A 25,184-nucleotide genomic window follows, 5' to 3' on the forward strand; every position below is an offset into this window, starting at 1 on the left:
TGCCAATCAAAACCACACTTGGGTTCCCGCCTCAACAGAAAAGTCCCGCCCCTCTGCAAGGAGTCCGGCCTCAGTCGCGCCGGAGCCTACAGACCAATCAGCGAACGTCACGAGCTTTTTGCCAATCGGGACGCGGCTCGTGCCCTAGTCTCTTCCGGAGGCAGTCCTTTGAAAGTCCCACCTCTTCCCTACAGCCGCGTGTCTTCTGTCACGTGATCGCCAAAGGGGTGGGCACGCGCTGCGCGTTTTGCCCTACGACACAGGAAAATCTGTGTGCGGGGACGCCATTTCGCGTATAAGGAGACGAGTTTTGCTTCCCAGACGCCATTCCCTATCCCAGCGATATTGCGACTCCGTCGGGCCACCGAACTCAGCGTTCTCCTCAACTTACGGACTTTGCCCATTGTTGATTCCAGGACCTTCTCCGCACTAGACCATTTTCCCTACCCAGTGTCCGATTTGACCTCTTGACCTCTGGCTCAAAGGTCAGCTTCAAGCTTCTGAACTCGGGCTTGGGATGTGAAGGGGAGACAGAGTCTTAATTCCTCCATTCTCTAGCCCCAGGTTCTAGGTCTCACCATGCAGGCGCCCCATATCTCAAGATTGACCCAGGAATTCCCTAAATCCAGTCCCAGAGAATAAAATAATGCATGCACATTTTCCCTTAATAAGTCTCGAAATGCAGCCCAACCCACCTCAGTTCCATGCCATAAATCTGTTTCTGGATTTATGAACCCCACTCTGTTGACCCTGAGATACCTCAGGGTTTGAGTCAACCCTGGTTCTTCCTCCCATGGTTCCAGGTTTTAGCGCTGGTCTTTTCTGACCTGCTGCTCAGCTCCCAGACTCTAGAACTCAGTTCTAAAACCTTTCAAATCTAGGATCCTTTTGGAGGATCCTCCTTTCCCATTCTCCACCCCTCAGCCCATCTTATAGACCCCAAAATGACTTCTCCATGCTCGTCTTCCCTAGAACCCTCAATCCCACTTCGAAGATCTCCTGAACCTCAAGCCTCCATCGTCCCAACTCCTCCCCTACCCCCCAGTCCCTTGAACTTGGCCTTTCTACCCCAACCTTGTAGTCTCCAGTCCCATATTCCCCCACCACCCCCACTGCCTCCTCCACCTCCTGCCACTAGGGGTGCTCCCCCTCACGTCTACGGCCTGGAGAAGAGCCAGCTCCTGAAGGAGGCCTTGGAGAAGGCAGGCCCAGTCCCCACCGGCAGAGAAGATGTAAAGAGGCTCCTGAGGCTGCACAAGGACCGGTAGGGTCTTCCAGCCCCTCCCTATCCACCCAGGGTCTGACCAGACCACCTGTCCCCGGGTCCCTTCATCCATCTCCTCTCCAGTTTTCCCATTTGTCATGGTTCTAGTTCCCTGCCTAGGCCCTTCAGCAGTGGTGCGCCCCCCCACAGTGAAGAAAGCTGCTCTCAAAAGTGCCTACTCCAGAGGCAGAAATTTCCACAGCCTAGAATGATCAGGGCTGTGATGACAGAGCCTAAAGACACCGCCTGACCCAGGCTGAGAGATCACTGGGGGGCTTCTGGAGGGGGGGAACCCCAGCATAGCTGAGCAAGTCAGGTAGGAAGGATGTGATGAGAGTGTACTACTTGGGCAGAGGCCCAGAGTAAAATGAGGACATGTTCTTTTTCAGGTACTGCAAATGCTCCTTAACCAGACAGACACAGGGCAGAGATGGGCCTGGGAAGGTGGGCGAACCAGCTCACATGGGATATGGTGGGCCTTGTGAAGGGAGTTGGACTTTCCAGGACACTGGGGAGTCAAGGAGAGGCTTTGCCTCATGAGAAGAGTTCAGGGTCCCAGGGAGCATCCATGGACTCTGACAGTAGGGGAGGGAAGGGGGCTAGACATTTCCTAGGGACATGATTTAGAAAAGAGAAAAAAGAATTTGCCCAGATGCACAAAGGAACTCCTGAACTCTCCAGCCCTTACTACCCAAGCCACTGTGAGGCAAATTGAATGCAAAAACTGCTTGTCAGTGCATGTGCATGATTAGTATGTATCAGATATTATTGTGTTTTTAAGTATTAAGTTACTGTGACTCTCAGCAACCCCATAAGATAAGAACATCTCATTTCCACAATGAGAAAACTGAGGTTTATAGTGGTGAAGTCACTTAGCCACGGTGCAACGAGAAAGGCCCCTTTGAACTTTGGCAGGGGGTGTGGTGCTTCTAACCACCCTGCTGTGGTGTCATTCCCCTTTGCCAGGAGACATCCCATACTGGGAACCAGGGTGGGGCTGGTCAGGCCTGCAAAGATTGATTATCAAGGTGATCTCTTAGGCCTTAAGCTTGTTATTACCCAGTTTTATTCAAGGATGAATTTAGAGATTTTCATCTTGACTTTCACCTTGTTTAACAGACTTTTAGGAAAAAGAAAATATCACAGAATTTTGGTATAAGACACCTCTTTGAAACATTCCCTCAAATTTTTCTGACTCCTAGTTGCAAAGTTTATACATCTGCTCTTTGCCCTTCAACTCTAGGGAGAAAGCAGGGAGCAGGCAAAAGAACAATTCCCCCCAAACAGATGAGGAAACTGAGGCTCAGTGAAATTAAGTGCCTCATCGGGAGAGAAGGAAGTCAGTGACTGAGCCAGGATCAGCCCTCAGGCCTGTTCCTTGTGTTCCCTTTCCTGTCCACCTGCTGCCAGCTGGACCTCAAGGGGAACCCTCAGAGCTATTCCCTTGTGACCTTCATGTGGCTCTACTTCAGGTTCCGGAGTGACTTGCAGTGGATCCTCTTCTGTGGTGACCTGCCCTCCCTCATCCAAGAAGGCCCTCAGTAAGTGCCCCAGTGTGGGACCTGCCCTGGCTCTGCCCTCCCTGGGTTTCCTGAGGACTCACCTGGGAGTATGGAAGACTCCCAGCTTGGAGAGGAGAGGGAGAGGAGAACGTTGCCCTGCGGGGCCTGGGGCATGCTTAGTGAATAGTGGAACACACAAGCAAGCGAGTGAGCTCCAATTGAGGGAACAAATGAACCTGGTCCATTGGTCTAATTCTACTTTGGCCCCTATTCCCAATAAGCCTCCTTGACCTCTGTCCCCACCCTCTAGCCCTGGGCTCAGGCCTGGGCCATCCTCTGTCATAACAGGGAATCAGGTATCCTCGCCTGGCCTGGGAAGGGGAAAGAGAGCTCCCCCAGAGCAGCAAACCTGTTCCCCACTCCTGCTCCAGGGATAAAGGGAGCCCAGTAATGGCATGAAATAAGGGTTGAGGATCAAGACCTGTCTCTTCCAGATGTGGGTTGGTGGCCTTGTGGATGGCAGGCACTCTCCTATCACCCACCAGCGGCATCCCCCTGGAGAGACTGGTGCAGGTAGCCAAGGAGAGAGGCTACACTGCCCAGGGAGAGATGTTTTCTGGTGAGTTGGGTCGGGAAGGGTCCCAAGCCCCCAGCTTCATTGGCTTTCCCTAGGAAGGAACCAGGAAGTTGGTGGGTTGCTGTAGGCACGTGTGAGGGGGATCTCATTCCATTTCCTTGGCCTGTCTCTTTGCCTTCTGCCACCTCCTCTCTGTGACCATGAACTTGGGGCTGACCCCCTTTCTGGATTTGTGCCTCAGAGCTGATGGGCATGGTGAGGGATAGAAACATGGGTCTTGTTAACAGGGGGCCGGGCACGTGCTAAGCCATCTCTGTGTGTGCTCTCACCTACAGTGGCTGATATGGGCAGGCTGGCCCAGGAGACATTGAGCTGTCAAACCGAGCTGCTCTGTGGCGGCCTGGGTGGTCCCAACAGAGACCTTGTCCTGCAGCACCTTATCACTGGATATCCCCTGCTTATCCCGTATCCCAGGGTCTAGGAGTGAGCAGGGCAAGTATGGCAAGGGTGGGTCTCAGGACCGTCCCATGGTTTTGACCTTAACACCAGCACCAGCTACGATGAGGACTTCAACCACGAGCCGTGTCAGAAGAAGGGCCACAAGGCCCACTGGGCAGTGTGTGCAGGTGAGTGTCCCCTCCTTTGCCCCTGTGCCCCTCCCCCTGCATCTTCCCAGGCCCATTAACCCTCTCACATTCTCCCTCCTGGGCTGACACCTACACAGCCAGGCCATGCACTCACATCATGGACCAGTGCTGGGCCACCCTTCCCCACTGGGTTCTGAGCACAAGACCTGGCAGGCAGCAGGTGCCTCAGACAGCTGGCCATTGGGATTTCCACAAACAGGAACTCAGAGTGCAGACTCAAGTGTCAGGCATCCTGGGCTCTGGGCCCAGCCCAGCCACTTCTAGGCTTTGTGACTCTGGGCAAGTTTCTTCACCTCTCTGGGGCTCTGTTTCCCATCTGTAAATTGGTGACAGTAGAACCTACCTCATAAGGCAGCTTTATAGGAAGGCCACCTAAAACTCAAGAGTAGCACTTGGCACATTACATGGCTCAGTAAATGTCACCATTATTGTCATCATCATTCCATTTGCGTGAAAGACCAGATTTGTGCATGTCAGGATGCCAAGATCGAGGATGTGCTGGGCCTCTTCATGACTCTGTGGCCTTGAGACCTTCTCTCTCTAAACCTATCTTTCCCAGACAGCTGGAGATGATGGTGTTTCCTCTGTCAAGTGCTACCATGCCACCTGCCCTGAGCTTGTGGGAAGTGGGACTTAAAATGTCTGCAGCTTTGAAGCCAAGTGCCCCGGGTCTCAATCCAGCTCACCAGTGTGCCCACTGTTCTCCGTTCTCTGTTACATGGGGATTGAGGCAGCACATTCCTTGGAGGGTTGGAGGGAGAAGAAATCAGGGCATTGCCACTCATCTCTTCATATTTCCCAGGGGTACTGCTGGGTGTGCAGAGTGTGCCAAGCCTCGGCTACACTGAGGACCCTGAGCTGCCTGGCCTTTTCCATCCCGAGCCTGGCGTGCCCTGCCGGCCACCATCCATGCCAGAAGAAGGCTTCCCGGGAGCTGTCTTCCTTCTCTCCAAGCAGGGCAAGAGTTGGCACTACCAGCTGTGGGACTATGACCAAGTCCGGGATAGCAACCTGCAGCTGACAGACTTCTCACCCTCAAGGGCTACTGACGGACTGGTGTATGTGGTGCCCACTGGTGGGGTGCGGGCTGGCCTCTGTGGCCAGGCCCTGCTGCTCAGACCACGAGAGTCCAGCAACTAGCTGGGGTGTGGGTGCCTGACTGCCCCTTGGATCTGTCACCATTTAAAGAGTGCCCCAACTTCTCTTTCTGTGTGATACCTAAAGGTCTGGGCTGAATCTCTGAGAGCTTTCCACCTAGAGATCCTTCATCAGGGTCCCCCCACCCTTCCCATTCAAGCCTGGACATTGTCCCAAGTTCAAGCCCAAGCCTGTCTCTTCCAGATCAAATACCCATTGATTCCTATCTCCAGATCCTGTGTCCTGCACAGCCCACCTGAGTGTGCCATCCACCTCCTTCTCTCCAAGGACTACATTTTCTAAGCCACCATGACCTTGCTGGACATCTGCAGGAGCCTCCTTCCTGGACCCTTCTGCCCCGCTTCTGCTCACAGAACAGAAACTAAATGCTTCCCACTCAGCTCCCCTCTGCTTGTCCTAGGCTGTTCCTCATGCTCTGCCTACTGGCCTTACTGGTCTTTCAAGTCCCTAGAGTGTTAGGTACCACTTCCTCAGGGGAGAGTCCCAGGACCTAGGCTAGGTGCCTACCATGTCTTCTGGGTATTTCAAGTCCCATCTGAGAGCACGTAGGTCTGCCAACCCCCTTACCCGTGTTAATTCACAAGTTCTCCAGCCCTGTAAGGGAAGTACTTAGATTCCCTGTCTTAGTCCATTTTACACAAAATACTTGAAACCTTTGCAAAGAATAGGGTTTATTTGGCACTCTAGAGTGCTGGGAAGTCCAAGAGTGTGGCTGGCACCTGGTAAGAGCCTTCTTGCTCCTTTTTTTTTTTTTTTTTTTTTTTTTTTTGGTACCAAGGATCAAACCCAGGGGCATTTAACCACCAAGCCACATCCCAGCCTTTTTTGTTCTTTATTTTGAGACAAGGTCTCACTAAGTTGCTTAGGGTCTTGCTAAGTAGCTGGGGCTGGCTTTGAACTTACGATCCTTCTGCCTCAACCTTCCAGGTCTCTGGGATTACAGGCGTGCACTACCACAACAGGCTCCTTGCTCTTTCTTAACAAGGTGGAGGGCATCCTACAGCAAGACAGAGCAAGCTCAGCTCAGGTTTCTCTTCCTCTTAAAAAGCTGCTGCTGCTGCTCTCAGGGGGGCCTCAAGATCTCATCTAATTCCAATTATCTCTTAAAGGACCCACCTGCAGATGCCATTAACAGGAATTTGGGGATGAGGTTTCTCACACATGAACTTAGGAGGGATATATTCAAATCATAGCAAATCTTCCTTCCCAGTTTGACAAATACCCTGAGGCCTGAAGAAGTGGAGTCACTAACCCCAAAACTCACATGGCTGGCAAGTGGCAGAATCAAGATTCAAAACAGGTAGTGTCTAGCCACCAGTTAAGCTGCCTCAAAGCTCTCTGAACCTCATGGTGGTGCTGACCACAAACTGGTCTTTCCATCTATTGGTACAAACATACATGAGTGAGTGAGAGCTGTGATTTTGGGGGGCGGGGGGGCACTGCACCACTCATTTACCTCCCCAGCCCTTTTTTTTTTTTAAGTTGTAGTTGGACACGATACCTTTATTTTATTAATATTTTTTATGTGGTGCTGAGGATGGAACCCAGGACCTTGAACGTGCTAGGTGAGCACTCTACCTCTGAGCCACAATCCCAGCCCAATCCCCAACTCTTTTTATTTTTTGTTTTGAGACAGGGTCTTGCTGAGTTGCTAGACTGGCAATTCTGCCTCCGCCTCCTGAGTCACTGGGATTACGGGTGTGCACCACCTAGTGTTATGATTCTTAGGTTAATGAAAACCTATTATCTCCACTCTGAAAGGGAAGAACTGCAGTGTCCCTGCAGCACCCAGCAAAGTCACTTAGGGAAACTACAGTGCAGTGTTTCCAACCAGTGAATGGGATAAAGAAGAGGTGCATTCCCATCCCAGCCTGATATTTTGGTTGGCACTGTCCCTCTAGTGGCCTGTCCTGGGAGCCCCTGAGAGCAGAGCTGGGAGCTGTCTTTATCACCACTGTGTCCCCTGTATTGTCCAGCATAGAGCCAGGCATAAGAACAGCACTGAGTGGATGAACCAGCTGACCCAGAGCCTGCCTCTGTTCATTACCCCACCCAGCACTATGCTCAGAGTGTGTGGATTTGAGCCTACACTCCCAGATACAAAGAAGAATATCACAGCGTTTACTTTGTCCTGTTTATTGGGGTGTTGTCATGGGTGGGAGGCAGGGCGAAGCCATTTTGCCTCCTAACAGCTACCCCATCTAACAACTACCACGTGTATAAATAAGTATAAAGATGGTCAGTAGAAAAGGAGGACCAACCTCAGCCATGGAAGACATTAGGGCTCCAGCTTAGGAAGAGGTAGGTACCTGTCCTCCCCATGCCCATCCTCATGGGCCAGGAAACAAAAGTCACAGGTGCTGGGGCACTGGGACATGAGCTGTCTGCAATACCCCAGGGCTCTGGAGTCTTTGGTTTTGACCAAATTGCAAACCCAAGGTCATGCCAGAAGCTGCACCACTTGTGCTTCTGGGCCAACCTGGTGCTTCACTGGGTTGGGGGCTGGATTGGGTAAAGTCCCTGTGGAGCAAGGCAGCACTTATTCCCAAGGAGGAAACTCACTTCCTGTTGCTGCAGTCCACTAGAGGGAAGGAAACAGAAAAGCCCAGAGATAGGGGCAGGAGGAGGAGGAAGTCCTGAAGCTGGATCTGGTGCATCAAGGAACAAGGTTGTGCTGGTCACAGTGCTGGCACCCAGGCTGGATGTGGCTGTGGTTTGGGTCTGCAGCAGGTTGGCAGAATTCATTTGAGGAATAGGGAGGATCCCACAGAGTCCGTGGCAAGGCAGGATAGGTAAGCTGCCCCACCCAGCAGTATCAGCCCTAGGGCAGCATCAGCAGATGTCCCATGGTGTCACACCTTTGGCCTCTGTCACTTAGCACTTGGATGACTTCCAGATAGATATTGGGCCATCACTCCCTCAAATGGACAGGCAAATCCTGTACTTCATAAGTGATTTCCTGGCTCTCAAGGGCACCAAAGACGAACCTGACCAGGTCCAGGGCTCGGAGCCAGCTGGGAGCATGAGGAGGTTGACAAGGAGGCAGTTACAGGTCACTCACGTGTCCATGTGCACTGTCATGCCTGTACCCTTTGATGACTGATGTGAACTCAAGCAGTGTGGTTTAGCTGTGACCTCTGGCATCCCCTGGGAAGACACCTTGGCTAGTCAGGGGACCTGGTTCTGGTTCTGTTGACTCACTATGACCCTAACTGGTCACATTCCTCACATTGCAGGGAAGCCAGGTGCTGCCTGGTCTCCCAGGGCCCTTCAGACCTTCTACACTGGTCTTGCGCTACAATATAACCTCTCCCATCGCCAACCTCAGGCCGCCTCAGCATTTTGGGGCTCCTCCAGCCACACTGGCACCATCCAGTAAACCTGGCAGCCTTGGGTGGGTCAACTCTGGGTGAGCCCCTGAAGGAGATGGATCAAGTTGTCCAGGCCCCAGAGATAGCCGTCCTCCCGGTTGCCTTCAGTCCAGGGCAGCCTGTGGCTGAGCGTCCGGTGGTCAGGCAGAGCCACTGTCTTGCCAAAGTCTATCATCCAGACCTTGGCCAGGCCAGTGTGGTCGTGCACAAAGAGGAGGGAGCTGCCCACTACCTGCAGAGGAGAGAAGACAGTTAGCTGGAAGGAGCAGGCACTGCCCGGGGTCTGTTCCCGGCTAGCAGCAGAGCAGGGTGATGACAGTATGAAACCCGGAGCCAGGCTGTCAGAATTCAAATCTTGGCTCCACTCCTTACTGGCTGTGCACACTTAGGCAGTTTTTTTTTTTTTTTTTCTTTTGTTTTTTTTAAAGTTATATATGGACACAATATTTTATTTATTTTTATCTGGTGCTGAGGAGCGAACCCAGTGCCCCACACATGCAAGGCAAGCGCTCTGCCATTGAGCCACGATTCCAGCCCCTTGGGCAGGTATTTTAACCCTCTGTGGCTGCTTCCTCATACAAAATGAGAGTAATTGCATTTGTCTCAGAGACTGCTGTACATTCACACCTGTGTATACATATTTCACATTTATATGTCTATATGACCATACAGGGTATACTGCAATCTGAGGTAAATGAAGAAAAACTGGAAATCCCAATTTTGGCATGAAGTCCTACATCTTAAATTGTGGCAACTCTGTTTTTAAAATGTTAAATCACCAGGCAAAGGGAAACCAAACACAAGGACAGAAGAGATGGGGTGCCCACGGCTCCTCTTTGTGACTTCTGTGTAAACCCTAAAGGCAGTGACAAGAACAAGGGTGACATTTGATAAACAAACATGACAATGACAGCTGGCACATACTGATGGTTTACTATGGGCGGGGCTCCAGTGTATTAGCCCATTTAACGTGTGCAACATCTACGTGGCAGTGCTGCTGTTACTCATCCCATAGGTAGGGTCACTGAGGCCTCCAAGAATGGCTGCCCAGGCATAGGCGCCTTGGGAGCTGGGATCTAAACTGGAGTCAGCCTGACTCCCAGATCAGTGCTCCCTCAGCAGAGTCAGGGATGCTAGGAGAGGTGAGCAGGGTGGGAGGGGCAGACCGAAGTGCTGGAGAGAGGAAAGGATGCACATGGGTGACGCCACCACTTCACAGACTTCCCAGCACAGCCTCAGAGGATCCCTGTATCTCGAGAGAGAAGGGCTGGGAGCCAGGAGGAGGGCAAGAGCCACCACACAAGGAGGCATAAATAAACAACTATGGAAAACTATGACACCGGCTGGGGCTGGGGCTCCGTGGTAGAGCATGTGCCTAGTATGTGTAAGGCACTGAGTTTGATACTCAGCACTGCATATAAATAAATATATAAAAATAGAAGTACTGTGTCCATCCACAACTAAAAAATATATATATTTTTTATTGTAAATGGACACATTAACTTTATTTTATTTATTTATTTTTATGTGGTGCTGAGGATTGAACCCAGTGCCTCACACATGCAAGGCATGCACTCTGCCACTGAGCCACAATCCCAACCTAAAAAATATATATTTAAAAAAAAAAAAAAAAAAGAAAACTGTGACATCAACTGATGGTAAGAACAAGGAGTTACATGCCTTTGTATGTCCCAAACCTGTGGCACTCTCACACCTTCACAGCCCTGGGAGGAAAGTACTAGTGTTCCTGCCCATCTTGAAGAGGAGGAAACTGAAGCCTAAGAGTGTCAGTCAGTGGCCAGGGTCACACAGCAGAGACAGCCTTCATCTCCAGGCCACCTGACAAGTCCATGCTCCTCACTGTCCCACCTCCTGAAATCCCCTTTCCTGGGTCCCAACGTGGGGGCTTCCCTTTTATAACTTTGTCCTTCATGCCTGGACCCCAGTACCCCCAAGCCTATGTCAGCCAGGGCTCGCACCTCATGGGTCTTGAAGAAGGGAGAGTTCTCCAGAGCTTCGCGAAGTTCTTCTAGGCGTGTCACGTACTTTTTCTGAGTGTGAAAGGAAGAGTGCCTTGGTTAGCACAGAAACTCTATGAGCCCTTTGTGAGCCACCTTGAAATCTGACCTCGTCCTGTACCCTCAAAGGAATGGACACACTCTAGCCAGCAGGCAATACAGAGTGACATGGGGAAATGGGGGTGGGGGCAGGGGAGCCAGGGATGGAATGCGTTAAGGTGGCACAGACAAGAGCGAGGCAGATGACATGAATACCCATGAATTCCAAGAGGTAGAGTCGTGTTTTCCCCTTCCCTTGGAGCAAGGCTTGATTCTATGATATGACCAGCTTTGGCCAATGCAACATGGCCATTCTGACACCAGGCATCAAGAGGCCTTGTACTTTTCTCATTGTCTTAGCTCCCTGCTTCCAAGGAGAGGCAGCCACAGATGCCAAGTCCACAGCTAAAACAGAGGCCAGGCCACTGGACAAGCTGGCCTCAACCAAGCTACTGGATCACCGCAGACTCTGATCAAAGCTTGCCAGGGTCACCAAACCCAGCCAAAGCCAATATACTTTGACACATGGGCATCCCACTCACCAGGATTCCATGGTCCCTGTCCACAAAGTCCTCCAGCACCTTTGTCACCTGCTCCACTGCCTGTGTCTTCTTGAAGTTGGTGTTGCAGGTGCCATCAGCTTTCTGCAGGACAAGGGGTAAAGGGGCACTGTCAGGCTGTTTTCCTGCCCACCCCAGACACAAAGCGACCTCAGGCACCTCCCTGGCTACCAGCCTGCCTCCACGCTTGCCTGATGTTTGGGAAAAAACAGCCAGTGCAGCCCAGCCCCATGTCACTCTCCCAAGCAATCTGTCTTTCCAAGTCTAACCTTGAACCTCCTGGTTGAGCCAGTCTGACAAAGAGCTTTTAAGAGGAAGGGATCCAGGGTCATGAACCTGCCACTGCCTAGCTGGGTGGTCTTAAGCAAGTTAGTTCACCTGCGTCAGCACTGGACTCCTCATCTAGAAAATGGGAATTGTGTTGCAATCTACTTCCTAAAGCTGATGTAAGAATTAGAGGGGACTGGATGTGAGCACACAGCATGCAATGAATGAGGCAATTGTTACTTTTCATATTTGAGAGGGTCACAGAGAAGACACACTGGGGCACATTCTACCACACAGCCAGGTGCTACGTGGGCACTGCTACTTGAAGGTGAGAGGACAGACAAAGATGAGGGAGACAGTCAATGGTATCAAAACAAAGAAAGAATAATCAAGGTGAGCTGGGTGCGGTGGCGCACACCTGTAACCCAGCTCCTCAGGAGGCTAAGACAGGAAGATCAGAGGATGCCAGCCTCAATAACTTAGTTAGGCCCTGTCTCAAAAAAAATAAAAAATATGGCTGGGGATGTAGCTTAGTGGTAAAGCACCCCTGGGTTCAATTCCTGGTACCAGAAAAAGAAAGTGTAGCCAGGCACAGCAGCACACTCCTGTAATCCCAGGGACTTGAGAGGTTGAGGCAGGATTGCAAGTTTAAGGCCAGACTGGGCAACTTAGCAAGACCCTGTCTCAAAATAAATAAATAAATAAATAAAAAGGGCTGGGGATGTGGTTTAGTGTAGAGCACACCTCAGTTCAACCTGCAGAAAAAAGAAAAAAGAATAAGGAAGGAGTATAGGGAGCTAAGAGGAGCTAAAAAGGGGACCCTGATGTAGTGGGATGGAAATTAGTGAGGGTTTCTTTGAGGAAGTAGAAATTAAAAGAATACAGAAAAATGATGGAGAGTCAACCAGGGGACCAAGAGAGGGAACAGGGCTTGGATGTAGCTCAGTGGCAAAGCACTTTCCTCATACACGTGAAGCCCTGGGTTTAATCCCAGTTCCAAAAAAAGGAAAGACAAAAGAACAGAGGGAACAGCATTTCTGGCAGAAGGAACGGCATGTAGAGTCCCCATGGCAGGAAAAAGCAGGACCATTTCAAGGAAATGAAAGCGCTTCCCTGTGGCCTGAAGACAGATAGAGGAAGAGAGAGTTAAGAGATTCAGTGTAGACCCAGAGAACACTCTGGCCATGGCACTTCTGAGGTACTCAGAAGCCATGGAATGGTTTTGAACAGAAGGATGGTGAGGTCATATTTGTAACTTAGAAAGGCAGCTCAGGCCAGAGGATGCACAGCAACAGTAAAAGGAGTTTTGTCATCTCTAGCAAAATTGTCAATGTGTCTAACCTTTGACCCAATAGTCCTACTTCCAGAAACCTAGTCTGTAGCTAAATCTACATATCTGCAAAATGTCTTATGTACAAAGTGATTCATCAAGGCATCATAACGACAAAACATGGAAACAATCTGGTGTCCACTTATGGAAACCATGGCACATCCACAAAGAGAGAATTACCCAGCTGTAAAAAGGGAAGGAGCAGGGAAGGGGAGACTCTCTATGGGATGATACAGAAAACTCCCCAGGATTTTTTTTTTTCTTAATATTGTATCTATTTATTTATTTATTTAATGTGGTGCTGAGGATCAAACCCAGTGCCTCATACATGTGAGGCAGGTGCTGTACCACTGAGCCCCAGCCCAGCCCCGACTTCCCAGGATATTATTACTGTTAAGGGGGAAAAAGCAGAGTGCTAATCAGTGTGTGGACAGAGGAAAATTTAGGATAAACAATTTATGTGAATTTTCAGGAAAAACTACAGAAACTGACAAAGTGGTTCTGCGTAAGCAGGCGGGAAAGTCGACAGACAGGAGAAGCACAACAAAGAGCTGGAAGAGAAGGTTCTCCCTGTAGGCTCTTCTGAACTATGTGAACAGCTATTCAAACGATTAATTTTAAAAAGCAAAAATAGGCATGCATGAGGAAAAAGGAAAAACCTTCATAGCAGAGGAGAAAGGATCCCTCTCGCGATTGTGTTGGACAACAGATCACGGCTGGCCAGACTAGGGCCAGGAGCCCAGCAAGGCTAGGGCAGAAGAAAACAGGTCTAGACTTGAACATGGCCATGGGAAGGGAGAGAAGACGGCGTCTAAGACGCTCAAGGAGGCAGATACACAAAACGGGCTCTGATGGATGCAGGGACCAAGGAGAAGTGGGGCCTTGTCCAGGGCCGATCTTTCCATCCTCTGAAGTTCCCTGTTCTCTCTCCAGATCTGCTTCTTTCCTGAGTCCCCTGACACCCATTTTCCCTAAGAATCCACCCCCAGATCTCGTTCTAGGCCTGCTAGTGACAGGCCAGCCATCTCTTGGCCCTCACCTTGATGCCTTCGATTCGGAAGCCCAGGGTGGAAGTTGAGCTCATGGTTTCCCTCCACTGCATGTAGCGGGGCTTGGTGACCGCGCCCTGGGCATGCTCCTCAGGGGTGGGGGCCCCAGGGTCCACAGCCACCATCTTCTCATACATGTCCTTTCGGGGCCGGGGCCGTTCTCGCGCCTTCACCAACTCCTCTTCCAGGTAGGTCCTGAGCACAGAGAGAATGTGGCAAAGGAAATCATGAAGCACAGAGTGGGAGCTCACACTCCTGATATTAAGACAGACCAAACGAAAAAATGGACAGGACAGAACAGGTCCACAAACAGACACACGCACATATTCACCCAGTTTATGAAAGAAGCCACAGCAATTTAGTGGGAAAAGGGAAGTCCCTGTAATTAATGGTGCTGGGTCAACAGAATGTCCACATTCTAAAAATGATGAACCCCAGCTTCTGCCTCACACCACACAGACATTAACTCTAGATGGATTGCAGCTCTAAATGTGAAAGTTAAAAACAATAAAGCTTGCAGAAGAAGACAGGAGAATATCTTCATGAGGATCTCAAGTCACCTGTAATCCCAGCAAGTTAGAATGCTGAGGTGGGAGAATCACAAATTCAAGGCCAGCCTCAGAAATTCAGTGAGATCTCATCTCAGAATAAAGAGTAAAAAGGGGACTGGGGGACTGTGGCTGTGGCTCATCGGCAGAGTGCTTGCCTAGCATGCATGAGGCATTGGGTTCGATCCTCAGCACAACATAAAGAATAAACAAATAAAATAAAGGTATTCTGTCCATCTACAACTACAAAAAAAAAAAAAATTTAAAGTGGTGGTGGAGGGGCTGGGGTTGTGGCTCAGTGGTAGAGCGCTTGCCTAGCATGTGTGAGGCACTGGGTTTGATTCTCAGCACTGCATGTAAATAAATAAAATAAAGGTCCATTGACAACTAAAAAAGATTTTTAAAAAAGTAAAAAGGGGGGCTGGGGATGTGGCTCAAGCGGTAGCGCGCTCGCCTGGCATGCGTGCGGCTCGGGTTCAATCCTCAGCACCACATACAAACAAAGATGTTGTGTCCGCCAATAACTAAAAAATAAATATTAAAATTCTCTCTCTCTCTCTCAAAAAAAAATGTATATTAAAAAAAAAAAAAAAAGTAAAAAGGGTTAGGGATGTAGCTCAGTGGAAGAACACACCTGGTTCAATCCCCAGTCCTACCAAAAAAAAAATGTACTTCTATTTATCAAAAGTTTGATACCCCTTGATATTCAAATGGTTGGGACCAGAAGTTTTTCAGATTTCAAAGTTGTTTTTTTTTTTAATATTTGCATAGATATATGTTCATAAAATTGCAGATTTACAGAGCATTTCAGATTTCAGAGTTTTGTATTAGGAATGCTCAGCTGGTATCAGGAGAGTGAAGCAGGAGAGTTGGAGAATATATACACATATATTTTTGTGTGTATATATACAAAAAGAGACTATCCAGAATATATAAGGAATTATAAATCAAAAAGAAAAAAAGATGAATGGGAATCATGGTATATCTGTAATCCCAGCAACCTGGGAGACTGAGACAGGAGGATCGTAAGTTCAAGACCAGCCCCAGCAACTTAGTGAGGCCCTAAGCAACTTGGTGAGACCATGTCTCAAAAATAAAAACTAAGGCTGTGCATAGTGGAGCACACCTGTAATCCTAGCAGCTCAGGAGGCTGAGGCAGGAGGATCATGAGTTCAAAGCCACCTCAGCAAAAGTGAAGCTCTAAGCAACTCAGTGAGACCCTGTCTCTAAATCAAATATAAAATAGGGCTGCAATGTGGCTCAGTGGTCGAGTGCCCATGAGTTCAATCCCCAGTACCCCCCAAAAATAAATAAATAAATAAAACTAAAAAGGGCTGGGGATGTAGCTCAGTGGCAAAGTGTCCTGGGTTCAATCCCCAGTACCAAAAGAGAAAGGAAGAGAGAGAAATAGGCAAAAGATCTGATAGGTACTTCTCTCTCTCTTTTTTTTTTTTTTCTTATTTTTAAAAAAATGTTTTCCCTTTCCCAACTTTATTTTTGTTTATTTAATTTTTTTTATTTTTATGTTTTGGCAGTGCTGGGGATCAAACCCAGGGCCTTGAGCATCCTAGGCAAGCACTCTTCCACTGAGTTATACCCCTACCCGCTATTTGACAGGCACTTTTCAAAAGAAGATTTCCAATAGACAATCAACATATAAAAAGATGTTCAATTTCTTTAGTCATCAGAAAAATAGAAATTAAAACCAAAATGAATACCAGTACACACCCATCAAAAAGGTTTAAATTAGTAAGACAGAAGGCAATGCCAAGTCCTGGTACAAAGATGGAACAACTGGAACCATCACACACTCCTGGTATTGAAAACTGACTTGGCCCTGTTTTCAAAAATTCCCACCACATACTCTCTACTCCTGCCCCAGCAGTCCCAACCCCACCTGCTGCCCATTTTGCAGTCCATGATGGAGGGGCCCTCAAAGTCTGCCAGTAGATCTTCCATCTGGTTGAAGGCCTGGCCATCCCTCTGCACCATGCCATAGTAAGCTGGCACAAAAGGCCTCAGGGGGTCTCCCATCAGCTGTTCCAGGCTCTGCTGCTCACATTGACAGAAACGTTTCAGAATCCGACCATCCTCTCCTGCCTGGAAATTCCCTATGGGCAGCAGGACCAATGAGAGGGTCAGAAACTGGATCAGAAAGAAAATCCCTGCCCACCCCCACTCCCATCTCCCTGTATGCATCAGATCCAGGTCACACACAGGAGGGTGTGTGTGACCCTCCTGCAATGCGGTATCTCTTCCTCCCTGTGACTCTTTCAATCTTGGCCAGGAGTAGTCAGGGAAGGACCTATTTCTGCTCTCTGTTGCTTAAAGAGAGTCCTATACACAGCAGTGTGTCCTCATTTGTTTTGTAATTTGGGGTTGTGAGTTCATGATCTTCTGTGGGAATTTTGTGAGATCCGAGTTGAGAGCATGACTTTCTAGAGATCTACAGTTGCTTCTGCCTAGAGTTCCCAGATGCTAACAACCAGGGCCTACTTAAGTTAATTTATTTATTTATTCCCACATGTTTTTTATTGGTTTAAGTTAATTTATAAATCTGGTGTTTCCTGTATCATAGATAGCATAGGCTAGAATTCCAAATTTAAAAAAAAAATTCCAAATTTTATTGTGACAGTATGTTCAGATTATGTTTTCCAAAGAGGACCATGACAATATCTCCTGTTCTGCCTAAGATATTCTACTATCTGGCCCTTTATTAAAAGTGCTATGTGCTAGGCACTGAGTTTCTATGTGCTGCAAGAATTTGCTAGGTCCTGGGAGAAAACCATGCGGTTGCTGTTTACTGAGAGCCCACCATACTCTGACCATGGGGACAGGGCCAGGAATGATAATTTGCGTTTGTGAGAAGTCTGTATCCCCATCTCTCTATATATTTTGTTTTTGTTTTTGGTACTGGGCAGTGAACCCGGAGGCACTTAATCACTGAGCTATATTCCTAGCCCCTTCTATTTTTTATTTTGAGATGGGGTCTAACTAAGTTGCTTAGAGCCTTGCTAAGTTGCTGAGGCTGGACTCAAACTTGTGATTCTCCTGCCTCAGCCTCCAAGTTGCTGGGATTACATGCATGCACCACTGCACCTAGCATGTTTGGGTTTTAACTCTTCAGTTCACCTTGCAAGGGAGCCTCCATATTAACCAATAGGGAAATTGAGGCCCAATAAAAGAAAGTAACATGCCCAGGGTCACCTATGAATAAAGAACATAACTAAGATTTAAACCAGGCCCACCTATCCCAGAATTGAGGTTCCACCACCCACCAGAATAATAGGGAATCACTTCGCCCTGACATACAAATGTCCAGTCCCAGGCCCAAGGGTTTTTGGTAACAACCCCATGAGTTGGGTACTATCACCAAGCCCATTTTATAGGAAGAAAAACTACCTATAAAACTACCACGCACCTCTACCCAGCCCTGCCAGCCCCCAACCCACTCTCACCAGCATGTCCGGAAAGCTGGACCCAAGGGTAGTGTTTACGGAAGGAGACCACGAAGGGTGAATACTTCAGAACCGTCTTCAGCTTCTTCCATGGTTTGCTCTGTGTGGAGCAGAGCAAGGGTGGGGTCAGGGCAAAGCTAAGCAGAGGACAGGCTGCAAGAGATGAGCAGCCAAGGTGGACCTGGGGTCTTGCCAGGGCCTGGCGGCTTTCTGGAATCAGTGTTCCCAAGCTTGCTGGGGTGAACCCCAATCAATTCAGCAAGCGTGAGATCTCCAGAGGCCTCAACAAAGGTAGGGGAAACCCCTTGTCTCTGTCACCACTTTCTTTGTCCTTGTCTTATGAGTAAGGACAGGCTGGGTTTTGTCACTCTAACAACTGCCAAATCTCTTCCCTGCCCCAAAACATGGAAGCCTCATCTCTGCCCCCTAAATCAGATCAAATGATAGAGGTGGAGTGAACAGATTCGGATGACCACAGAGACAAAGAAACAGTGACAGATGACAAAGTGATGACAGAAACAGAGACTGCAGTCATGGGAGCTGTTCACGAGTAGCTCCAGTACTTCCCCTTCCAGAGATGTCCCTGCCCTCTTGAATTGAGGTTATTGACTTGCTTTGGCCAATAAATGGTGAGCAGAATTATCATTTTGGATGGAAAACTTCAGATGCAGTTCACGACTGTCTGTGTTCAGTCTCCTATTGAAGGGAAGAGGGGCAAAGAGTGGAAAGGAAAAGCTCCCTCAACCTGGACCCCTAAGTGAAGACAGCATGAGTCAGAGCCCCTCACCCACCATTGTGGCACTGCATTGTATGGACAAGAAAACTCTTCTTTTTCTAAGTTACTCAGATTGGGAACTATTTGTTACTGCAGCATCCTGATTTACCTGACTAACTCAGAGACAGGTACATCATGGCGAAAAGAGAAAGAAATATGGAAAGGCAAAAAGAAAAACACAGATACAAATGCCAGAGAAAGAAAAAGATGGCAGAGAAAGAAAGAGCAAGTGTGTGTGTGAGACAGAGGAAGCAATAGAAAACCAGAGAAGGTCTAGTGGTTTAGTTCAGTGGTACAGGCAGTGTGACATATGCACAGGGCCCTGGGTTTGATCCCCAGCACTTCAAAAAAGAAGCAAACAGAAAACAGGATTTAGTTGTATCACACTGCCTTAACCGAACACACTCTCTCTCTCTCTCTCTCTCTCTCTCTCTCTCTCTCTCTCTCTCTCTCTCCCTCTCTCTCACACACACACACACACACACCCCACAAACACTCTCTACCCCAGGTACATATCAGTCCTTAGCAAGTACTGGGAGAATGGGTTGCCTCCAGAGAAGGCAGCTATGTGGCTCATTCCCCTCCCATCTCAAGAGTCAATGGCATGTTCGCCCCACCCCTCCGAGCCCAGCTACCTAGCAGACATCTGACAGCAGGAGGGCAAACAGCAAGTCAGGGTGTAGGACCTTGGGATCCAGGAAGGCCTATTCCCTCTGCTGTGGAGGAGGTGATTAATCAAAGTTCCTGTTTACTAAGCACCTGGAACATTCCAGGCACAATAACAAAGACTCAGTGTGCCATACCCTATTTAATCCTAAAAACACAACCCCAGGAAGATCATTGTCTGTGTCACAGAGGAGGAAACAGACGCTCAGAGAGGTGAAACCAATTACCTAACATCACCCAGCACAGTGCTGGCGATCTGGCTCTGGTCTGATCTCACTCCTCTAGCTTATTCACTGCACTCCTGCTGGACAAGCTCATGAGGGCAGGGAGAAGGGCGCCATGGCCATGACTGTCCCCAGCACATGGCATGGCACACAGCAGGCACTCCAAAAACAAGTATCACTTGGAGGTTAGTTGAGACTGCTTTTGTGTTTTGTTTTATTACAAATAGATTAAGCATCTTCTCTCTTTTCTTCTTTCTTCTCCACACACACACACACACACTCTCTCTCTCTCTCTCTTTTTTTTTTTTTTTTTTTTTTTTGCAGTGCAGGGGATGGAACCAGTGCTCTACCAGAAGTGACATACCCAGCCAGCCCTCTTTCTTTTTCTCTTAGGTCCAAGGGCTAATCTGGGCTTTCTCAGAGGTTTCATGACATCTCAGCTCACATACCCTGCTCCAGGAAGCCCTCTGATGCTTCAGGTCTGGCCAGACATGCTCTCTGGGTACCCACACTCCCCTGGGCTTCCGCCATCCCAGCCCTGATCACTCTATCATCCAGAGATCAGTCTGTTTCCCCCACTGGCCTGGCCATGGGAGCCCCATGAAAGAAGTATCTTGGTCACTGCTGTGTCCCCTGCACAGGCAACAGAGGACTAGACATATAGCAGGATATCAGGGAAGAACTGCCATCAGATTAGGAAAACAGGATTATGGGAAGGAAGGAAGGATGCCTTTAAGGTCTGACGGGACTTCAAAATTGAGCGAGAAGGAAGCAAGAGCATTCTGGGCAGTGGGAACAGCTTGAGCAATGTGTGGAGGCAGGAAAGCAGCAGGGTGTTCAGGGGACACTGTGTGCTTAGGCTTAGTTACAGCAGAAGGGTCAGAAGGGGAAAGGGATGCGAACAGGGGAACAAGTCTGAGACAGGAGGCTCTGAATGCACGACTGAGCTACTGAAGGTTCTGGGGAGCCCCAGGGAGCCCCAGCAGGCACAGGCAGGGAAAGTATCTGGTCAGAGATGGGCCCCAGAGGCAGCTTCTGGAAAGATAAGGAAAACTGGACGTAGGGAGGTCTAGAAAGAAGGCATGTTAGGGACAGATCCACACACCACAGGGTTACAATGACAGGTTGGAAATTCAGCTAGAACCGAGTTAGACACCAGCTCTGATTTGACTTAGAAAACCCTAGGCAAATGATGTCATCTCTCTGGGCGTCAGTTTCTCCATCTGCAAAAGGGAGACAATAACAATCCCAATCTTCTAGTGCTGTTGTGAGGATTCAAAGAGGCAACACAAATAAAGCACTTAGATAGTGCCTGGTAGAGCTGGGTATGGTGGCGCACACCTGTAATCCCACCTACTCTGGAGGCTAAGGCAGGATCCCAAGTCTGAGGCCAACCTCGCAATTTAGCAAAGCCCTAAGCAACTTAGTGAGAACCTGTTTCAAAATATTTTTTAAAAAATTGAAAAGGGGAGCTGGGGAGTGTGGCTCGGTGGCTCAATCCCTGGTACCAAATTAAAAAATAATAAATAAATAAATAAAAATAATAGGGGCTGGGGATGTGGCTCAAGTGGTAGTGCGCTCGCCTGGCATGCCTGCAGCCCAGGTTCAATCCTCAGGACCATATACAAACAAAGATGTTGTGTCTGCCGAAAACTAAAAATTAAATATTAAAAATTCTCTCTCTCTCTCTTTCTCTCTCTCTTAAATAATAATAATAATAATAATAATAATAATAATAATAATAATAATAATAATAGTGGCTGGTACACAGAAAGGACTTGAATCTATACAGTATGTGATCTCCTTGGACAAATGACTTTCCCTCTCTGTGCCTCAGTTTCCTCATCTGGGGGACAATAGTATCAGTGACACAGAAGGTTGCTGTGAGGAGTAAATGATTTAACAGGACCAAAGAGCCTAGCAGGGGGTTGGGCTTGAGTGACAGCTAGCTACTGTCATTTTTGTTGATATTATTATTATCAGTCACCCACTTCCAGCTCAGCTGTGCATCAGCCAAGGAGATGAGAGGGCAAGTAGACAAGAGCAATGGCAGAAAGCCCGGCAGGGGGCTCAGCCCTTGCCCTTCGGCATAAGCACCAGCACGTCCAGGCAGGTCTGTTTTCTTACAGCTGTGGACACACACGTGTGTGAACACGTCCCTAGGAGAGGCATGTGGGGTGAGGGAGGCTCAGGGCAGACTCCAGTCAGTGGCCCCAGCTCAATGGGAGGACCCAGCAGGGAAGCTGACGAACCAGCGGGTAGACTGTGGACTGCATTCCCAGCCCCAGGTGAGGCTCCAGCTTCACATCTGTGCCTCCTCTGACCCTCCCTCCCTGAACCTGCCCAGCCAGCCCTTCTGATTCACCAGGGGAGAACCCCACCCAAGCTGGGGGTGAGGGTGGAGAATGTAAATAAGAGTCTGCAGGAGCTCCTTGGGGAGTTGCAGGGCAACAGGAGACCAGATGGGTCCCCAGCTGGGAACAAGGATTCCTGAGCATTTGGGGTTGGAACAGCCCTTGGAGAATCTGATGAAAGCTGGAAAGTTCAGTGCAGTCCCCAGGGTAGGGGAGGTTCATGACCCCTTAAGGGAGTCACAGAACCCAGGCTAAGACATTTGGGGAAGAAAGTGCACTCTCTCTATTCCAGTGTTCTTCAGATTTGGGAGGTCACAGACTCCCCTGGAGGATTCAACAGAAATCATAGAACCTTGCTGCAAAATTATGTGTGCACATATGACCATACAATTTCAGGAGTTGCTGAGCCCCATGAAGTCAGTCATTGTTGACCCCAGATCTAGAGACAAAGGAGGAAGGAGAAAGGAAAAAATACGGATATGGGGATGCCCAGAGTGGGTTAGTAACTTGGCATCAGAGGAAGATCAGTGGATAGAAGAGGTGCCTGGAGATGAAGTTGCTGACAGGTAGAGAATGTCCCAAGCAAAGACTGAGGGATGTGGCTCAGGAGCAAAATGGATCCCACTCACCCCAGACCTATCCTCAGGATCGCTGGTACCTCCGCCCCCAGCCACCAAGTCATCCTCAGATTCGTCGAAAGAAGAGGCAGAAGAGAAGCCACCACTGCCCCCCTCAATTCGGGAGGAGGGTCCCATTGGCTGAGCTTCAGGTTCAGGGGTTTCAGGGGTGATGATGAGGCGGGGCACAGGGCACAGGGAGCTACACTCCAAGTGAGGGTACAGGTGAGTCACCAACTCCCCAGGTTCTGGTTCCTCTAATGAGTCATGTTGGTTGGATTCCCCCAAAAGACATTCTGCTCCAGGTACTGTTTGGAGACCATCAGTGCAAGGCTGTGTCCAGGCTGATTCAGTATTCTGCTGTATCCGAGAGTCATGAGTCTGTGGCTCTGTCCAGGAGCCTTCGGTATCCTCTGGTGCTCTGAATTGTACATCAGTGTACAATTCTTTCCAAGAGCCATCAGCACTTGGTTCTATTGAGGGACAGGTTCCCTCTGAGTGAGTCCGGAGGTTGGACCTGCTCTTATGGGTCCAGAGGTTATCAGCCCAGGGCTTGACCCTCTCTGGCTGGGTCTGCCATCCAAGTATTTCTAGCTCTGTCCAGGGCTTATCAGCCTTTGGCTGTGTCCAGAGGCTGGCCCTCTCTGGCTGAGATTGGAGATCGGATCTGTGAGGATCAGTCCAAAAGCCATCTGTCTCCCTCCAGGGACCGGCGGTCTCCAGCCTTGACCAATGGCTCCTCCTTTCTGGATGTGTCCGGGAGCCCGACCGGTCTAGCTCCGTGTTTTGGCTGGGCCTTTCGGTCTCTGCTCCTAGGCCAGCTGCTTCAGGCTCAGCCTGTCCGTCTGTCCAAGATTTTGTCTGCGGGCCATCTGTCCCTAGTTCAGGCACAAGGCCCATCCTGTCGGGCTCGGGGTGCAGGCTGGACCCCTCAGTCCAGGCTCCGGGTCCGCCCCCCTCCGGCCGCCCCGCCGGGCCTCCAGCACCCGGCCCCGGTCGCTGTTGTCCTGGCTGCCGCCGCCGCCCCCCTCGCGGCGCCTCCAACCCCATGCGGGCCGCCGCGGGCAGCGCCCCGGCCTCCGCCTCGTTCAGGCTTCCCCTACACGGGCAGCGCCTCATGCCCGCTCCCTGGATTGGGGCTTCGGCGGGCCGGGCACCTCCTTCCCCTTTAAATCCTACGAGGGGTGTGGCTGGGGAGCCCCGACTCGCGGTTCCGGCCCACAGAGCTCCGGCCTGCCCCGCCACGCAGGGGTTAACCGATACTCCACCTCCAGGGAAAAGCCCCTAAGGCCCGCCCACAGGACGTGACGTAAATGGGAGAGGTCTTTTGTGGCTCCGCCCATCTACATCAGAGAAGGTTGTCTCCAAGTGCTGGACGGGAGACTAAGTCAGGTTTGCACCGCTACTGTCTGGTTGTACTCCTGTGGGTCCCCACCTCAGCCCCCGTGACCAACCCAGTCTCTCTATACCAGGTGACCCGTGGACGAATCCGATCGCACGTGCATTCTTCATGCACAAGCAGGACGGACTTTTCAAAAACTTGGGGATTTCACAGACGTGGGTTCGAGACCCGCCTCCGTGACTTAAACGCTCCATTGAATTTTCCGTAAGAAATCTCACGCATAAAAAGCACTTGTTCTGTACCAGGCCCTGACACTATTTCACTGCTTTTCTCTGTCGCTAAAACTAAGCAGGAAGGGATGCCCAGTTGACAAATGAGGAAGCTGAGGCTCAGAGTTCTGCCAGTTTCTAGTCTTTTTTAGCCCCAGAGCTATTTGGTATGACCTCATGTACGTGAAGCATGTGGTGTCAGACTTGGCACTGTCAGCCACAGCCCTGTAGAGTTAGTTGTCATTGGTGTTTTTTACATAGTTTGCCCCCAAAGGTGAACTGCCCCCAGCTCCTGAGTCAGATCCTCACTATTAGAGGGGGACAGGAGGTAGTTTCAATCTTGAAATTGAGTCACCCTGGGGAGGAACAATGGGCATAGACCCAAGGCTCTAGAAGGAGTCATCTCTTTACAGACCAATGAAAACTCAGAGGCAGGATCCCACCTGGTACATGATACACGTTGGGGAATTGAGGTCCAGAGCGGGAGCAGGGTTCTTCTGAGGTCACACAGCAGAGGGGATAGAGACAGGGAGGCCTGATTCCCGAAAAAGACGGTTGGATGGGAGAGCTGATTGCTGTGGGAGACACATCGGCATTCCCCCTTCTCCCAGTGGGAGATGCCCCCGCCAGCTGTTTCTATTCCAGACAGTGAGAAGAGGGGTGAGTCAGCCCCCAGCACACACACCGCGCGCGCGCGCGCACACACACACACACACACACACACACACACCCGCAGATGGACTGGGAGCTGATTTTCTGGGACACCAAGTTTCCTGACTCAGCACTGGGAATCTTGGCTGAGTGTGTTCTGGGAAATGTCAGGCCTACAGGAAACAGAGGACTCCCACTCGCGCCATCCCGCGGGTGGGTGGGGAGCAGAGAGAGCAGGGTGTGTGAGGGAACAGAGGCTCAGTGTGCAAGTGAGGGGGTTTATGTACACGGCAAAATTGAGGTTGTGAGTCGGAGACATTTGGCGAGCAAGGCAGAGGATTTATAAGCTCACGGAAGGAGGATGGGTGCCAGGATGTGGGTGTTTGTGCAAAGTGGAGGGGCTCTATGTACAGGAAAATGTTTGCTTGGTAGAAATGCCTTCCAAAGGAGAAACGTTGAGCCTGCCAGGAGGAAAAATAAGAAGGGAGGTTGGCAAGA

The 25,184-nt window shown here is 49.8% G+C and overlaps 2 protein-coding genes across 2 annotated transcripts; one reads left to right on the forward strand and one right to left on the reverse strand.

Moving 5' to 3' along the window:
- Positions 1-187: 187 nt before the first annotated feature.
- Actmap (actin maturation protease) lies at positions 188-7,263 on the forward strand. Its single transcript, XM_027941417.2, has 6 exons — positions 188-1,264; positions 2,737-2,805; positions 3,261-3,385; positions 3,679-3,808; positions 3,899-3,969; positions 4,793-7,263. Exons 1-6 carry the CDS (start codon positions 945-947, stop codon positions 5,128-5,130), a joined length of 1,053 nt encoding a protein of 350 aa, XP_027797218.2. The 5' UTR covers positions 188-944; the 3' UTR covers positions 5,131-7,263.
- A 5-nt stretch (positions 7,264-7,268) lies between these two features.
- Positions 7,269-23,684, reverse strand: Itpkc (inositol-trisphosphate 3-kinase C). The gene is made up of 7 exons (XM_071605102.1): positions 22,437-23,684; positions 17,789-17,888; positions 16,228-16,441; positions 13,773-13,977; positions 11,119-11,220; positions 10,499-10,570; positions 7,269-8,751 (listed from the first exon to the last, which is right to left on the reverse strand). The coding sequence occupies exons 1-7, from the start codon at positions 23,541-23,543 to the stop codon at positions 8,548-8,550; spliced, it is 2,004 nt and encodes a 667-aa protein (XP_071461203.1). The 5' UTR covers positions 23,544-23,684; the 3' UTR covers positions 7,269-8,547.
- Between the last annotated feature and the right edge of the window lie 1,500 nt (positions 23,685-25,184).

The sequence above is a fragment of the Marmota flaviventris genome, chromosome 18, assembly GCF_047511675.1.
Source record: "Marmota flaviventris isolate mMarFla1 chromosome 18, mMarFla1.hap1, whole genome shotgun sequence".
NCBI lineage: Eukaryota > Metazoa > Chordata > Mammalia > Rodentia > Sciuridae > Marmota > Marmota flaviventris.

Coding starts and splice junctions, on each gene's coding strand:
- Itpkc (XM_071605102.1), bottom strand. CDS start 23,543: ATGAGGCGCTGCCCGTGTAGGGGAAGCCTGAACGAGGCGGAGGCCGGG. Junction 10,571..11,118: donor ACAGGGACCATGGAATCCTG/GTGAGTGGGATG, acceptor TTTCACACTCAG/AAAAAGTACGTGACACGCCT. Junction 8,752..10,498: donor CCTTCTTCAAGACCCATGAG/GTGCGAGCCCTG, acceptor TCTCCTCTGCAG/GTAGTGGGCAGCTCCCTCCT.
- Actmap (XM_027941417.2), top strand. CDS start 945: ATGACTTCTCCATGCTCGTCTTCCCTAGAACCCTCAATCCCACTTCGA. Junction 2,806..3,260: donor CTCATCCAAGAAGGCCCTCA/GTAAGTGCCCCA, acceptor TGTCTCTTCCAG/ATGTGGGTTGGTGGCCTTGT. Junction 3,809..3,898: donor GGATATCCCCTGCTTATCCC/GTATCCCAGGGT, acceptor CACCAGCACCAG/CTACGATGAGGACTTCAACC.